This window comes from Engystomops pustulosus, chromosome 6 (assembly GCF_040894005.1).
Source record: "Engystomops pustulosus chromosome 6, aEngPut4.maternal, whole genome shotgun sequence".
Classification (NCBI taxonomy): Eukaryota; Metazoa; Chordata; class Amphibia; order Anura; family Leptodactylidae; genus Engystomops; species Engystomops pustulosus.
In genome coordinates this window covers 72,876,034-72,893,363 of record NC_092416.1, presented here as the reverse complement: position 1 = coordinate 72,893,363, position 17,330 = coordinate 72,876,034, and the positions used below count along the sequence as shown (strand labels likewise).

Below are 17,330 nucleotides of genomic sequence, written 5' to 3'. Positions count from 1 at the left end.
ATGATGGCTGTAATGGAGTCTAATGGAATCATGATATTATCGTCCTGTGGCTGCAATGTTATTTATACTTAAAAGTATTGCTCTCCTGATACAAATCTTTTTTGTGATTTTAGCAGAAAACAAATGCTTTTTATGAAATCCAAATCTTCTTTTAAAATGAATTGAAAGTTGATTTAGAAATGAGGGCAGACCACCGGACATTAGAGTGGTTGTACTAAGAATTATCATTCCCTTTCCACAGTACAGGGGACAATAATCTGATGATCGTGAATGTCTGGATGCTAAGACAACCACTGATCCTGGGAACGGACCCTCACCGACCACGAGAACATGTGCCCCGTTATCCCTTTCTGAATGAGGTGGCAGGTCAAGTCATGTCCTGTTAATCTATGAAATGCTACAGAACTTTTGGAATTTTTAATAGGGGATAACAATCTGAACAGCAGTCAGACCCCCACCAGTCCAGTGTCAGGTCCAGTATGTGTCCTGCTGCTCTATTCAATTCTATAGGAGCTTCAGAAATAGAAGCTAGGTTAGGATAGAGGATAACTATCTGACTAGCTGTCAATCCTGAGAATGGTGGTCCTATCCTCACTCATTGAATGGATCGATGCTGCTCCAACAACTGTCCCTAATAATAAATAATCCCCAGTGACTCCAATTGAAGTCTGCCATAGTCCTAGTCTGATATCAGCCTCCTGCTACTTCAAGTGTTCTGGATGCTGTATATTTCCCCTCTAAACACTTCCCTGCCCAACCCTTCTAAGGGGCTCATGGCCACCCGTCACATATAACTATGAGAGCATCTGAATTCACAGAGCACAGAACATGGATATTGCTGACCCTCATAGACAATGAATGGCAGTTACAAAAATACCCAAGAGCTGTGTTCAGTAATTTCCAATACCCTGGTAGCATTGAAAAGAACATCAGTGCTCATGATGGACCTGGCTATTCACCAAATGAAGTGAGAAGGGACACATGTTCTCGTGAACAGTGGATCCCCACACATCAGGTTAATATCCCCTATTCTGTAGATAGGGGATATCAATAATACTTGGTACAACCCTTTTAATGTAGAAATGTGCATGGTTAAAAACTGTCCCAATAAACCTGCCTAGTAATAAATAACCCCAGTGACTCCAGCTTAGTCTGCCAGACTCCAACTGAAGCCTGCCATAGTCGTATTCTCAAATCAGCCTCTTCAAGTGTTCTGGGTGCTATATATTTCATTCCCAAACACTCCTCCTCCCAACCCTTCTAAGGAGCTCATGGCCACCCGCCAAATGTTATACTCAGAAAGACCGTCATCCATGAAATCCTTGTACATTTGCTCTTGCTTGCAAGACACAAGTATACAAGAGCCATTTCAGGACATATTACCGTCCTGAAATGGTAGATTAAAAGCAGGCACAAGGGATCCATTCTTCATTCCCCCACAACGCTTGATTCTAGTACCATATGTAGTAAGTGAATTCCAGACTTGTAGGGACTATAATATTCATACAGCCCAGGCTCATGGAAGTATGAATCTGCCCTTGTTAAGTGCTATTCTAAAGCATCAACCTTGGCTGCCTGGGACTGAAGGAATGGGTAGAAGGTATGGATTTGCAACACCCTCGCCGATGCAATGGCGAGTGGGTGCTTGCGAATAAGCCCCATAACGTGTCACCACATCACACAGGGGACATTGCAGTGGTTAATCCTGCCTGGCAAGGCAGAAGTTAATTTGTGATGTAATTATGTCAACCAATGTCTGTGTTACATCCTGTCTCTGTGAACTGAGAGGTAATTGGAGGAGCAGCCACCACCTGACCAAAGGGAGATAATAAAACCCCTGGCCAGGAATGTTCTAGAACACTCCGAGAGAAGTCTCTCTCAGGAGAGAGAGGAGAGCAGTCTCCCCCAGAAGGGAGAAGAGACCGGTCCTAGTCAGACCCTCTGGGTCTGCAGGACGCAAGCAGAGAGTAGTTAGCTGAGCAGTAGCTCAGAGACTCTAGCACACCGGACCAGTGCAGGAAGAGCCTAGCCCCTGCCTGAAGTGGAGTATAAGACTAGAGTTAGCGTAGTGAGGAAAGGGGTATCATCCTACCTTCAAGGGTGATACCTGAAGAGATCCAGGACCGAGCTGAAGCATCCTCTAAGGACACAGCTGCCTCCCAGCCTGCCCTATACATCCAGGCTGGTGAACTACATCCTGTGGCTCCCTCCAAATACCTCTCCAGTACTCCACCATCTTGTTAAAGGCACGTTACTGATGTTCCTGTCGGTTCCAATAAAGAACTGTAAGTGTTTCTGTTCAACCTCTGCCTCCGTCTGGTCCCTGCTACTACCCCTGCCTCCATCACCGGCACCCTGTCCATCACCCAGAGACTCACACTCGGGACATTAAGGGGTTGCCCCAGGGAGATCCGCTATAGCAGCCGCTCCCTCATCTTTTCTTGCCAACACCACCCTGCTGGAGACCTGCCAGGCTGTAGGACAGCCCTCCGGTTCCCCCGTACCAAGCACCGTGACAATAGCGTGCTTAGGCCGCAACCGCCAGCCACTCCGGTACCGCGGGCCCCGGCTGTCACCAGGCCTCACCGCGAAGGGCTAGGCCCCGGTGGGGGATGTTGCAAGTGGCGTCACGAACAGGATTGATACTTCTGTGCCTTATTACGGCATTAAAGACTTTCCTTTATTGAAAAGACTGTGCTGCCTAACCCTGCTGCCATCCGGGTTTAGGCCCAAGGACTTGTGTGTTTCTGGAATGAACTGTGTTATACTGCTGCCACGTGCTGTCGAGCGCCGCTCCCGCACTCCAGAGGTTAATCCTGGCAAGAACTGTACCAGCTCTGCTACATCCGGCGCTGCCGCGCCTGAAGATTTTTACCTCAGAAACTGTGGCGCAGCAAATAATTCAAGCCCGCCAAAACCTTCACTGGCGGGAAACCCAGATGACGCATCAAGCTCCACCCACGCGCGAATGGCGCGAACCCCGCCTCCTGTGGCGCAGGAAAAATTAGAGCCCGCCACAGTTCTTGGCGGGAAGGACTTGGACTCCTCCCACTGGCTAGAGGCGGACTTTCTGTCCCGCCTCAGAGAAGCGCCAGAACGTGAGTGGATTTTGGACAGTGAGGACAACACCATGTGGGGTCCTCCGCCCTTCCCTCCTGTGGAGCGTCCTGAATTCTATGAGGTACTAGAGACTATGGTGGTGGTCTCTGCACAGCCGGTCCGGAGACCCTCCGCTGGACATCGGTTGCACCGAGGATTGACTCGGGCCTTCGTCACCAGAACGTGTTATCAAACGGTGACGCAGTACCAGGTCCCACCCGGGCGGTTCCTCATACCTATCCCGGTTACCATCCCGGTACCGCAGGCCCACGTGGAGGCGCCACGTGGGGAGGCCCCGACTCCTGCCGAGCCAACGCCTGGGCCTACTGCGGCTGTGCCACCTGCTCCGAGGCCTACCATCCCTGCTGTTCGGCCTACCAGCCCTGCTGTGACGGTTCCTGATCCTCCGGCTGCTCCCGCTCCTGTTCCGGCACCTGCCCGATCAACACGGAGATCCGAGCCTGCACCGGAGCCACGAGCCCCAGCACCGACACCTCCGCAGCCACGTGGCCGAGGTGAGGCCGCCCGCCAGCGACTCCGGGACGCTGTCTCGGAGCAGCGACGCCGCGAGAAGGAGGCCCAACGTTACATGGCCGGCCGGTCTACAGCTGGAGCCTGGGTGGAGAAGAACCGCACCACCGGCATGGTCCGGTTCTTTGATAAGCAGCGGGGCTATGGCTTCGCCACCCAGGACTACACCGGACGGGAAGTATTTATACCCCGCCGGTCCGTCAAGAGGCCTGATCTGCCGGAGAGCCAGCACAACCTGAAGCCAGGCGAGTGCATTGAGTTCTCCCTGCAAGAGGGGCCCCGAGGACCTTGGGCGGCTGGTGTGATCCGGATCCCCGACTCCGATGAGGACCGCTACTACCCGCACGATGACTGGTATGAGGACGACGAGTGGCCGGAATCTCCGAACACCTCTTCCTCCTCGGCTGCGAGTCCCCGGGCGGTGACCCACGTGAATGCCCCATCCACGGTAATCGTGAGTACGGGTCCCATTGCCATCCATGGGCCGGGCATGATACAGGGCGCCACCCCCACCGTCTCCCCTGCCGGGAGCATTGCCAGGTCCCGCGGCTCTTCTGTGGGAGAAGACATCCCGGCTAGCGAACCTTGTCCGGAGGTTCCATCTAGGCCCACATCTCCCCTTGCCGGCTACCGATGGGGTGATGACCCGGCCCCGGAAGAACCGGAGCTGGAAGGAGCCGCGGCTCGGCCGCCGGGCTCTGTTTATTTCTTCTTGGACCGCTCCGTGGTCCCTGGCTCAGTTGAGCCCCCGGCTGGAACAGCCGACATCCCGGGCGACAGCGCTCCTCCCCCTGAAGGTCCGGAGGATGTTGCTGCACCTGCAGTACCCACTACTGCCACCGGGTGTCCCCAGCCGGCACCTACTCCCGCTGAGGATGCACAGGATTCCCTACTGACTTTGGATCCTGTCCCTGCTGAACCCAGCGAAGGTGCATCTGACTAACCCCTGAAGGGCTGTAGCCCTCTCCAGGTACTATGTACATATTGTATATTTCTCCATTTTCCCCAAAGAGCCAGAGACTTTCCTGAGACTCTTATCCTTATTTATCTCAGTCAAGAGATTACACACTGTCATGTGCTATGATAGCACCCCTTCCTCTGCCACAGCAGAGATTTCTTCAAAGGACTCTGTCCCTCTACAAATAGAGGAGACCCTTTGCTTCTTCATTGCACTTTTCCCCCACATCAAGGGCTGTACCCAGAAGATGGACTTTGTCATTAGAGACCTTCTGAGAGACTTTTGCCAGATACTACAAGGGAAAAGTGGCCATTGACTACTATTTTGCACTTAATGCCTTCCTTTTAGGTACGGACATTCTGCTTGCACTTTTTATGCCTTTCCTTTTCAGGAAAAGAGACATTTACTACCGTGCTACCCTGAGTAGCCTATCCAACTCTGTAACGTTTGCAATGTTATAAGATGTGTACCCATTGGGCTGCTAAGCCAATGTGATTTTGCCAAATGTTTGCACACTGTCATATCTGCCAGTAGTCTGCATTAACCCTTTCATAGGCTTTTCAGGTTGTAGTGTGGCTGTGTCGGACCGTCTTTTTGTGTAAAACACTGACCGCTACCTGATCCCTCAAACTGAGGTTTGCACATGGGGGTAGTCCGTAAACTGCGGGTCTTTAGGGGACCGGGGGTGTTACACAGTTAGCACCTGGATGCCACCCATACATGGGTAAGGTTGTCAGTCAGGAGGTACTCGTGTCGCATATGCTAATGCAATGCAGATAGACACATTATATAATTGCCGCCAGGGAAGAAGCGTTGATCAAGCAAATATACAGGCCTTGGTGCAAGGAGTGGATTACAGGACATGACACCACACCTTTCCTTCTGTACAGTTCGGTTTAATGGCGTCAGCGACCAACTGTCATACAACTATATGTTTTTGTCTTAGTCCGACACCAACCCGGGTGCCTGTCTCCAGGACCATGGGCGGTTTGTCCCTACACCTCACATAAGCCTGCACTTCCCAGAAGTGCCTTTAGCCCCCTCTGTGCCCCAAAACATCTGTAGTCGAGCCGAGGGCGGCTCTTTCAATTGCCCCCGGGGTATGCAACACCCTCGCCGATGCAATGGCGAGTGGGTGCTTGCGAATAAGCCCCATAACGTGTCACCACATCACACAGGGGACATTGCAGTGGTTAATCCTGCCTGGCAAGGCAGAAGTTAATTTGTGATGTAATTATGTCAACCAATGTCTGTGTTACATCCTGTCTCTGTGAACTGAGAGGTAATTGGAGGAGCAGCCACCACCTGACCAAAGGGAGATAATAAAACCCCTGGCCAGGAATGTTCTAGAACACTCCGAGAGAAGTCTCTCTCAGGAGAGAGAGGAGAGCAGTCTCCCCCAGAAGGGAGAAGAGACCGGTCCTAGTCAGACCCTCTGGGTCTGCAGGACGCAAGCAGAGAGTAGTTAGCTGAGCAGTAGCTCAGAGACTCTAGCACACCGGACCAGTGCAGGAAGAGCCTAGCCCCTGCCTGAAGTGGAGTATAAGACTAGAGTTAGCGTAGTGAGGAAAGGGGTATCATCCTACCTTCAAGGGTGATACCTGAAGAGATCCAGGACCGAGCTGAAGCATCCTCTAAGGACACAGCTGCCTCCCAGCCTGCCCTATACATCCAGCCTGGTGAACTACATCCTGTGGCTCCCTCCAAATACCTCTCCAGTACTCCACCATCTTGTTAAAGGCACGTTGCTGATGTTCCGGTCGGTTCCAATAAAGAACTGTAAGTGTTTCTGTTCAACCTCTGCCTCCGTCTGGTCCCTGCTACTACCCCTGCCTCCATCACCGGCACCCTGTCCATCACCCAGAGACTCACACTCGGGACATTAAGGGGTTGCCCCAGGGAGATCCGCTATAGCAGCCGCTCCCTCATCTTTTCTTGCCAACACCACCCTGCTGGAGACCTGCCAGGCTGTAGGACAGCCCTCCGGTTCCCCCGTACCAAGCACCGTGACAATAGCGTGCTTAGGCCGCAACCGCCAGCCACTCCGGTACCGCGGGCCCCGGCTGTCACCAGGCCTCACCGCGAAGGGCTAGGCCCCGGTGGGGGATGTTGCAGATTACCTTAATCTAAGTTTCTCCTACTTTGTACTGTATTGGTGTCCACAGGGAGCTGATACAAACAGGGAGCAAGGGCCATGTTGTCACTTTGCTATAAATAAGTGGGTTTTCATTGTAGTTTGGTCACTCAGTCTGTAAAAGGTTCACCATCAGTGCTTTATGTGGAACACTGCTTTTAAATGTTAACTGCTTTGTATAAGCAATAGGTAAGTATAATCGGGAACCCGCTAGAAATTTAATAAAGCAAATTAGAAGAAGGATCTGAGAGATCTTCTTTAATATTGTAAGTTTATTACAAACCTTCATCATATTATACTTTATATGCCGCCCTGTAAAACACAAGATATCACATATATTATTAACTAATGGCTGCTCAACTTACTCTTTCAAGGTTGTGAAGATTTATTATTCACAAAGTTTGGAAACGAATAAATCAGCTGTAAAGTCATGTAAAGCGTTTCAGATCTGCAGAGACGTTCAGTTCATTTAACTGAAAATCTTCTGTCCTTGCACTTCACTAAATATTGATAGAAAAATAAAATTTATCTTTGCTTTACATTGCATTTCTGTCAGAGCCAAGTCGCATTTGATCTTCTACGCCATTAAATATGCAATCAATAATGGATTTGCTATTCTGTCTTATGAAGTCATTAACAGAATGCAAATTTCTGACAAGAAGCTGATACATGCAATAATTTAATAGTGGAAAATGTAGAGCGGGTAGATTCCACTTTTTCCCTTTGGATATGTATTGAATGATAGTCCACTGTAAAATGAAGAAATGTGGCACCTTCTGTTATACTTTATGAGTTTCAGACTTCACTTTGATGAAAGACAAGGGAATTTCTTGTTTGACATTTGGTGGTTGGAGCTCCCCCAATACTAGACTTTGTCAGAATCAATCTCTGCACATTTAGAGGAATTTTCTCCTTTTCCAGATATGTCTGTAAGGAAGGCAGTCCCGTTTCATGCCCTTCAGATGACCTTCATGGCTATCGTTGCCCTGCTGGATTCTATTGCCCCAGTGGATCAAGTATTGAGATCCCATGTGAACCTGGCACTTTCAGTCCTCTGTCTGGGTCTAGTATGTGTCTGCCATGTCCTGCTGGTAGTAGCTGTACACATGTATCTACAGTGGAGCCGCAGAGCTGTCCCAGAGGTAAGTGTCTTCAAAGTGGCAGACCTTTCCCACTAACCATAGCTTTGAGCCCCAAAACCCCAGGGGCTATCTGTAATAGATCACCAAAGTATTGAATGTTATTACATGGATCAATTACAGTCTACCACACTCTACTCCTACAAAATAAGTCTATAGTATTCTTTGTATACTAATAGCACTTTTTACATTATGAAAAGTCATCCAACCCCATTTATAGCATTGCTGGCTTTCTAAGTGACATGGGAGACTTTTGACCTCTATGTGGAAACAACTTCCCCGAGGGCAGCTGAACCTCCCCACTGCCTGCACATGTAATGCATACTCCCAACTAACGTCTAATTTATCATCTGAATCCCAAATGATACATTGGACAGTAACAGCAGAACCCAACATTATTCTGCTCTTCAGAAAAACTTAAATGTTCTATCATAGCAAATAGTAGGCCTAATATTCCAAAATTCTAAATCAATTTACACAAAAAAATCTGGTGTATATGCCACATCTATTATTTGAGACTAGTTTTAGTATTATTTTCCAATAGTTTTAGACCTTTTTCACTGGATAGTTAAAGAAAATCTACCATCAAAATAAAGCATCGATAAAACAGGGACACTTACTTATAGATCCAGACACTATATGGTAATCGTCCTGTATTTGTCATCTATGGCCTCCTTCCTTCTAAATAAAGTTAGAATTATGCTAATGAGTCTGAGGGGCTCTGGAAACACCCTCAGGCTGTTTAGCATAATTTTGAAAGTTGATTTTAGATTGAAAGAGGCTATGAATAAGAAATATAAGAAGATGACCACAGTATGAGGGGGACATAGGTTCTATCCCTATCACACTGTGCCTGGATCTATGAGTAAGTGTCCCTGGTTTATCATGATGGATTTTGATGGAAGATTTTCTTGCCTGGCTGCTATAATGGTAAAGATAACAGGTTGAAAGGGAAGATGTCAACAGAACATGACCCATTTTTAATCCTGTATTTTTGCATGTATGGCTATTAATAGCATTACTTCCCTGTTACTTTCTCCCTATAATCTGTAAGATTCATGCAGTCAACTTCCTTTTCCATTCTTGCACAATGCAATGTTACAAGCAGGTCCTGCTGCTCCCATCTTTAGCCAAGCTGCCTCCTCTTCTGTGTCTAACACTCACTTAGGCTACATTCAGACGATGTTTGCCCTCCGTACTGTAGTACGGGGAGCATAACTATGCACTGCGGAGATGAGCAGGGGATGAGCGCAGCTCCTCCATAGGAGCGCACGGCGCCATATCATGTAGAAAGATAGGACATGTCCTATCTTTTCACACTCTATGTGCGGCACTGTACTGCTCCTGTACAGGGTCGTGATCCCATAGAAGTGTATGGAGGACATATATTGGCCATATATACGTTGGCTGTATATATGTCCCCCATACATGTGTGTGAATGTAGCCTTACAGTCACTTGCAATCTTTCCTCTGCCACTTGTAGAAGTGTTAATAGTTAAAGGGGTACTGCAAATTAATATTATTGTTTTAATGATAAAAAGACAATTTTCCAATATACTTTCTGTATCTATTCCTCATGGTTTTCTATATCTCTGCTTGCTGTCCTTAACTAAACTAAAGTTTATCTTTAGTCACAGCTTAGGGACATATTCTATCAGGGACAGTAGCAATTAATACTTACAGAGATAGAAATCAGTCATCAGCGCACAAACAAGCTGACAGTCTCGGCGGTGTGGACGCGCGCCAGCTGAGACAATTGCATTCGCTCTGCGACAGTAAAGGGAAACGCGGTGTATGTTCCTCAGAGCCGCGATCCTGTCACTGAAGCTAACTGCTGGCGCGATACTGTGCCACTAGTCAGAGACCAATAAACTTTACTGTCATCACGAACGCAACTCTGACAGTGGCAGTAGATATGATTATAGTACTGTATTATGCTGCCAAGTAGCGCTGGGACTGATCAATCTTAAAAGCTCCATCCCTGATTCCTTAATCCCCACAACACAATAACGTGGGAGAAACATATAATTCGGGAGGGTATAATTAATTACAAGGGTACCCATACCCGAATGTAAATCCCAGGATGTCTCTATATCACCCATGTGACTAGGCTAAAAGTACGGCAGCTAAATTTACTGCCATACTAGAATCTTTTACATATTAGTATGAGAATACACTCAACAATTTTAAGTAATTAATAAAAGTTAATTTTTACAGTTACACTCACACCTTTTTCTTTTCAATCCCTTCTTTTTCCCCATGTTCCCCGTTTCTTTTTGGTCTTTATGAAATTCATTAGGTGATGCACATCGTGAGTGTTCATAAATTGAAACACTATAGACAATCCAACTCCAGGAAAGCTCCCAACACGCATTCTTAAAGGGGTTCCACTCCCAGCAAAAAATGGATATTGTTTGTGTGAGGAAAAGTTATACAATTTTACAATATACTTTCTGTATCAATTCCTCACAGTGTTCCAGATCTCTCCTTGCTGTCCTTTTATAGAAAGCTTCTATGTTTACTTACCTCTGATTACTCTCTGTCATACTTACCTGCATGTCCATCACAGGACCATGGACATATTTCTATCCACTGATATCTAGAAAATATGAGTATATATCTAGAAAATCATATCAATTATTTGCTGAAAGTAAACAACAACTTTAAGGCGACCCTAAATACATTTCTTGTCAGATGGAGGTTCCAGAGCATCCTTTTGGACTTCGTCTGTTCGGTATACATCCACCAGGAAACATAGGATGGAATAGTGTAGTATACTTTTTTTATTGCATCCTGCTTGCTGCTGTAAAAAAGGGATACATTTAGAGAAACCCATAATAGCCTATGGGAGACAGAGGCTACTGTATGGCATCCAGGCTCAGCTGAATGTACACTGTGCATGCTCCCTCAGTGTTGTATCTGTCCATATATGGACAGTAACATCACAAAGGTGACTCCCTGAATATCAGGATTAGCAAATCACTGGCTCCCGATATTGGGGAACATTCAGTGTCGAACTGGGATACCTGGGGCCCACCACAGCTATAAGCTTTACATAATCTATTAATATAATCATATAAATATATAGGATAGGTGAGATGCTCTATGTTACATATATGTATAAATTAGAGAGGGTACCTTGCTTAACACTACTTATCCTGACTAGGGGCCCACCTAATTCAGGATGAATCCATTCATTCACCTGTGTGCCAGCCCGAACCTGGGAACATTGGACTGGTGGAATGCTAAACTAAACCCCCCTCAAGATATGACCCAACCCAGCACTTTCTCCGTCAGCAATTTCTAATAAACCCTTAACATCTTTATTCTTAAACACGTATAACATTGAAGACCATGTTTTAATGGCTCATGTTGGGTGTTGGAAAAACCGGTCACAGCATTTACTGACAAATGTTATTTTAACAATTATCCAAAAAACACAAATATCAAAAACGGTAGGCACTTGTATGTGAATTCTCCATCCGAAGGGAAAACGGCTAGGGACTGAACTATGTCCAGATAGACTCCCAGATAGAAAGTCGTCCAGATGAGCAAAGCAACAAAGAGGAGGAAAAAGGGGAGGAGGAAAATGCTCTGCAGCAAGCCTCTTCCTCTTCCATCAGTCCAGGTGCACCCTCCATATTCAGTCGGGCATACACTGCAATCTCTGTTTTGCCTGGTGGAAGGGTAATGTTTCCAAGCATACTAGCCCCAGTAACTTGGTGTCTCGGCTGTATAGACATCAGCTGTCAATACTGAACAGATTTTAATCATATGTCACAAGGAGGAAGGTTATAACCACTCATATGATAAATATGTTTACAGCCTTTATGTGTTTTATCCTTCTTTAGGACATTACTGCCCGGCCATGACTGCAGCCCCTATCCCATGTCCAGCTGGCACTTTTAATCCTATAAAAGGGGCTCTGACATTTGCTTCATGTAAGAGGTGCCCGGTGGGTAGATACTGCCGTGGAGAGGCAAACTCTGAGCCCGATGGTAAAGTATTCAACTACAATCTTTCTTGTATGCAGGTTATTGGACTGTACCACATTCGCCACATAATAATATTAGCCCCTTCAGGATGTATCCAGTTAGTACTTTAAGGCTCTGCCCCTTTTTTGTAGTCTGCCATGTGTCACTTTATATGGTTATAACTTTTGAACACTTTAATTTACCAAAATGATTTTGAGATTGTTTTTTTTCGTGACGCATTGTTCTTCATGTTAGTGGTCAATTTTAGTTGATTTGTGTTGTGTTTATTTATTTTTTAAAAAATTGACAAATTTTTGAGAAATTTCAAAATCATCTGCTTTTGAGATTGAAAATTGTGCAACCTAAATTACCGTAAGTATGTCCTAGTTATTTCCTAATATTTCCACTCACTTTATGTTTTCAAGTCTTTGTTTCTAATATGACAGCTAACAAATCGAGATTTTAATTTTTTTTCTAAATTGAAACTTTTGGGTTGATTTTTTTTTTAATAAGTTTGAAATATCCTAGTATCATAGTTTATACGGTTAAAAAAAAGGTTGTCCAAAGTTCAACCAAATATAAATTATTAGAATCCCCCTAGGAATACCCTCTCCCCCCAAAAGTACTCCCCTCAAACTATTAAAAAGTGCTTGTAGGAATATTCTTAACCCTTTTTAGCATTGCATAGTAACTAAAACAAAATGGAGGTAAAATTTTGAATGGTCTAATTTTGTTGGTATTGCATTTATTTAGCCCTAAAATTTACACATTTCCAAAAGATGAAAAGAGAAAACCCAACTTATGGACATTACTTGTTGTATGGGCGCACAGCAAGGCGCAGAAGGGAAGGAGGGACAGTTTTTTTCCTATTGAATGTAGTGAATTTGGTTTCCTCATTAATGCCATATTGTAAGCTATAAAATGTACTGTAAATTCTTCCTTTAGTTACAGCCATGTGTGGGCATTTTTTTGCAGGATGAGAGGTATTTTCCAGAAATACTATTTTATAATGGCTGTGCCCTATCATTGAAAACGTAGTGACTATTTTCTCAGCCGCAGCTCCCTCTATACAAGGCAGGCATCTGACGCAGTTTGCTAATCAGTTGGTTGCAATATAATACAGTGTGTCTCTTGCAACTAACTTAAGCTTTCTAAGGTCCAGACCCGAACAGCTGAGCAGACAACTCACATTTAACAAAAATAGCATAAATAACATACAATCATATACACTACAATACAGAAAAATCTATTTACTGGTGCAGCTGCAGTAGGAAAAAGGGAAATAAGGAAAACCACAATCAAGTCACAATAGTGTTATCTTGTCACCTTGAATTGTTTGTCCCTGTCAGAGTGGTATTATTTGATGAGCATATAGCTATCTTTTCTTTGGTGGAACAGGGAAGCATTCCTTACGACACTGAATGTGACTGTACAGCCGTTCAGTGTTAGGAGCACATATCTCTAACTTTGCCCTGTGTCCAACTATGTGTAAGTCTTGCCCCACACATTAGGCTGCGCAAATGAAAGGTAGCACAGATAACTGCAGTGACCCTTTAACTGACATTTTTCTATGAAACCACACCCCCTTTTTATAGTCCAGGCCCCTTTTGTCACACTTATCATAAAAACCCTTGATAAGTTTTTTTTTGTGCAAAGTATAATACATTTCTGTAGTAAACAGATTAATAAATGTGCCCCAATGTTTTTTGGGCACAGATTTTCCAAAACTGCTTACCCAATTATCTGTCTGCAAAGTCACCTATGGTGCCCAGCCAAGGTATGGTGAGCACATGTTGTGTAACATGCTGGGTGCCATGCCTGGCTATGGAGAGGGGAGGGGTGAGCCACACTCATTCTTCCGCCTCTCCAGCGCTATGCTGCGGGCTCACCTGGGCTGTGGCTGGGTCAGCACATGTCCATGTGAAAGAGGCCTAAATCTGTGGGAGGCTGCCAAGTTGTTTTCCTTTCCTTTTTCTTGTAAATGGGGACATCCCATTGCTTTGAAAAAAAGGAGAAATGTGGGCATAATACACATGGGTGCTGACGGAATAGAGGGTATGCCGGTCTAAAACTTCACCAGAAGATTGCGGTATAAGACAGTTTTGTGGACTGGGTCTCACATATCTGTGTCAAAACATTGTAGAGCAGTATTATTACAGTGGAACTCACCCTGAGCCAGTTGATCTCCTTATGTCTTTATGTCTCATCATCACCTTACTCTGTTCACAGGCCTATGTTCTGCTGGCTATTACTGTGAAGGGGAAGCAGTGGACAATATTCCTCAGAAATCTGCCCACTTTCCACTCAACGGACCTTGCCCCATCGGCCATTTCTGCCCTGAAGGAACACTTTCTCCCGTACCCTGTCCTGTGGGTACTTTAAAGAATACAACAGGTATTCTGTGCCAAATATTATATATTATAGCATAGAACTGTGGAATTATGGTCATGTGTAAAATTCATGTGAGGCCTCTGAACAATTTAAATGGTTCTTTTATTTTAGGTGGCTTTTCTGTGGATAGCTGTGTGCCATGCTATGCTGGGTATTTTTGTGCCAGTGTCGGTCTGAGTTCTCCCACTGGTTTGTGTTCAGCTGGATTCTTCTGTCCAGGAAACTTTACCTCCACCAATCCCACAGCTTTCCTGTGCCCAAAGGTAATAGTTTGAAAAAATATATAATGTGTGAATGCTCACCAAACTTTAATATGGAAAAGAAGGTTGGGTGCAAAGACCAAATCGAGGGGTAAAAAGAAGGGCAAAATAGTATGGAATGAGTCTTGCAACACCAAAAATCTAAAGAAGCATACTCTGGTATAAAATAACAATTTATTAAAATAAAATATATGCAACGGTAATTAGTGCTAGAATTTTTTTGCAGGGCCCACGCGCTAGAAAAATATATGACTATGCGTAGTCAATAAAAGTATAAAAATGAAGCCAGGTAAATGCACTTCTGATATCATATATGATAATAAAATTGCATAAAGTCCTGTATTATGTAATTACGATAGATGTCTCAATCACATGTAAACCATAGATGGCACTCTATGTGCTGTTTAAGTTAAGAAATCCGATTATGAATCATAGCGTGCTGTAAATGAATCACTTCATTATCTAGATATTTGAGTCGAAACAGGTATATTTATTAAGTGTAACTCCAGACAAATTATTTTTTGTTCCCTGTCACAATTAGCTTTTAAGAATTTTGGGTTGACAAGGGAACAAAGATGAACAATAAAAAAAACTTCCTTGCAAACACCTTACAGTTGATCATTGCAACCTGGGACCAAAGTTAAGTAAATTACCGGAATCCAAAAGTCAGAAGTCAGTGGACAGAGAGGTCAGATTGTAACTAGGGGTTGTCTGTAAGTTGGGTGTTCTCAAACTGGGCTTTCAATTGACGGTTCAAACTCAAAGATAGCTGACCAATTAAAGGAGCCCAAGGTAAGTGCTAAGTAATTTTTTTTTAAGAGGGCTCCACTTTATAATATAAATTTGGGGGCTCTCTTGCACAATATATGAATTGGGGGGCTCTGGTGAACATTTTATTCATTGGAGGGCTCTGCTGGACTTGAGGGAGGGCTGGTGGACATTTTATTAAAGAGTAGCAGCTACATTTCCCACCCTAAAAATAAACTTGAGTCCGGGGGCGTTGCTAGGTTGGTAAAAGACCCAGGGCACGGGCCCCAATGCATTTAAGTAATGGCCACTCCTGTACATAACCCCTCACATTTGGTTGTGCCAATAACAACTTTACTGACGGTATATACAGCTATAGAAATGCAGGAGAAATCCCTACTTTGATCCAGTGACTGCAGGTGACGCATCCTCCATCTTCTCCATTAGGCATCACCACATTTTATGTTCCTCATTGTCCCTATATTTCCTGGCATTGTTATCCTGCTACTTCCCCAAATACTGTAAGGCTGCGTTCACATGTTTGTCTTGCCGTTAAAGAAGACCTGTCATCTGTAAAAACGGCACTAGGAGCAGCTTACTTTAGTTCTAGTGCTACAACAGAAGCAGCAGTGTTACACTGCTAGCGTTATCGGAAACCTCTTCCCCGGACCACGCTGCCTCTTTCCCGGACCGCACCGCCCACTCCATTGGCCGGCTGTGACTGTCGAGCCCAGGATCTTTTGAGCTAGTGACGCCTCTGCTTGACTCAATATGTTTTCCCAGGTTTTTTTGGTTAAAATTAGATGCCTTGGCTTACCCTCTGGGTTGCTTATCCTCGAGTATATACAGTATAAACAGTATACTGTATCAGTAGTGCATATATATTTCCACACTTCCTTCCAGGCCTCAGAAATACAGCTAAAATTCCAAAGATAATGGAAAATGGGTTCAACATCCCCCAATGGGGCCTAGCCTTTTCTTGTAGACCTTGAGGCAGCCGGGGCCCAGAATACCGGAATGGCTGGCTATTGCGGCATAGGGCACGCTCTGGTCACTGTACTTGGTATGGGGACTGGGGGGCTGTCCTACAGCCTGGCAGGTCTCCAGCAGGTGGTGTGTGCACCAGAGAGGCAGATGCAGTGGTTTCTCCCTGAGTGTCTGTAGGATAACTCCCTGGGTAATGGAAGGGGAAGCTTGTGGTGGTAAAACAGCCGTATTCAGGGATCAGACGGTGGCACCGTTATGCAAATCAACTTACAGTTCTTTATTGACCCCAGACAGCAGGCAACGGGCCAAAACGATCAAACAGCAGATTCGGATTACTGGAGTGGTCATGGAGAGGGGTCCGCTGGAATGGTGCACCAGCCTGATAGTAGATGCAGGCTGGGTAAGTTGAGGTGAAGCTGTGTCCAAATTGTGGAAGCTGCAGCTCTGGGTCTCCTGACTCAGTTCTTGGAATTAGTATCTGCAGGAGCATTGAAAGTGTGCTGCACACTCTGGCTCCTCACTGAGACCATGGGCTTCCACCCAGCAGAGGTTTTTATGCTCCTCCCGGTCAGGTGGTAGCACCTCTCCAATCACACTCCAGCTAAAAATACAGCCACATCATTGGATAATTACTTACGCAATTTAAATGTTGCCTTTCCAGGCAGAATCGACAGCTACAATTACACTATATTTTCCTCGCATTATATTCTGGGTGAGTTGCGCAGGCTCACCAGATACATCCTGACATGGAGAGGGCACTATTCGCAACTACCACCTTGCCTATACGTTGGCAGGGGTGTTGCAGTACCAACTTCACCACCAAGAATAAAGGTTTATTGTGGATATCTTATTTTGATTATGAGGTGAAATGTATGCTCAGTGAAAAATCAGTGCCTTATCCTGATAACTCAGATCCAAGGATAGGACGGCACTCGCTGATACAATCCACAATCTTTATTTAGCGTACAGGCAAGCAGACATGTGAGGACGCCGAGGTCCAAAAGGTAACAGGCTGTTTCGCGCTACTAGCGCTTTGTCAAACCTGATAACCTGATATCCTGATAACTACTAGCTGTAATATTTAGGAGGAGCTTCAAAAAGACAAACTAA

At 45.3% G+C, this 17,330-nt stretch overlaps 1 protein-coding gene across 1 annotated transcript in view; it reads left to right on the top strand.

Moving 5' to 3' along the window:
* The window catches only part of LOC140065935 (uncharacterized), a 122,308-nt gene that overhangs the window by 55,823 nt on the left and 49,155 nt on the right, over nt 1-17,330 (top strand). Inside the window, exons 37-40 of the mRNA XM_072113495.1 lie at nt 7,644-7,864; nt 11,713-11,859; nt 14,065-14,229; nt 14,338-14,489. Coding sequence (XP_071969596.1) covers nt 7,644-7,864; nt 11,713-11,859; nt 14,065-14,229; nt 14,338-14,489 — 685 coding nt within the window. The remainder of the gene's footprint in view (nt 1-7,643; nt 7,865-11,712; nt 11,860-14,064; nt 14,230-14,337; nt 14,490-17,330) is intronic.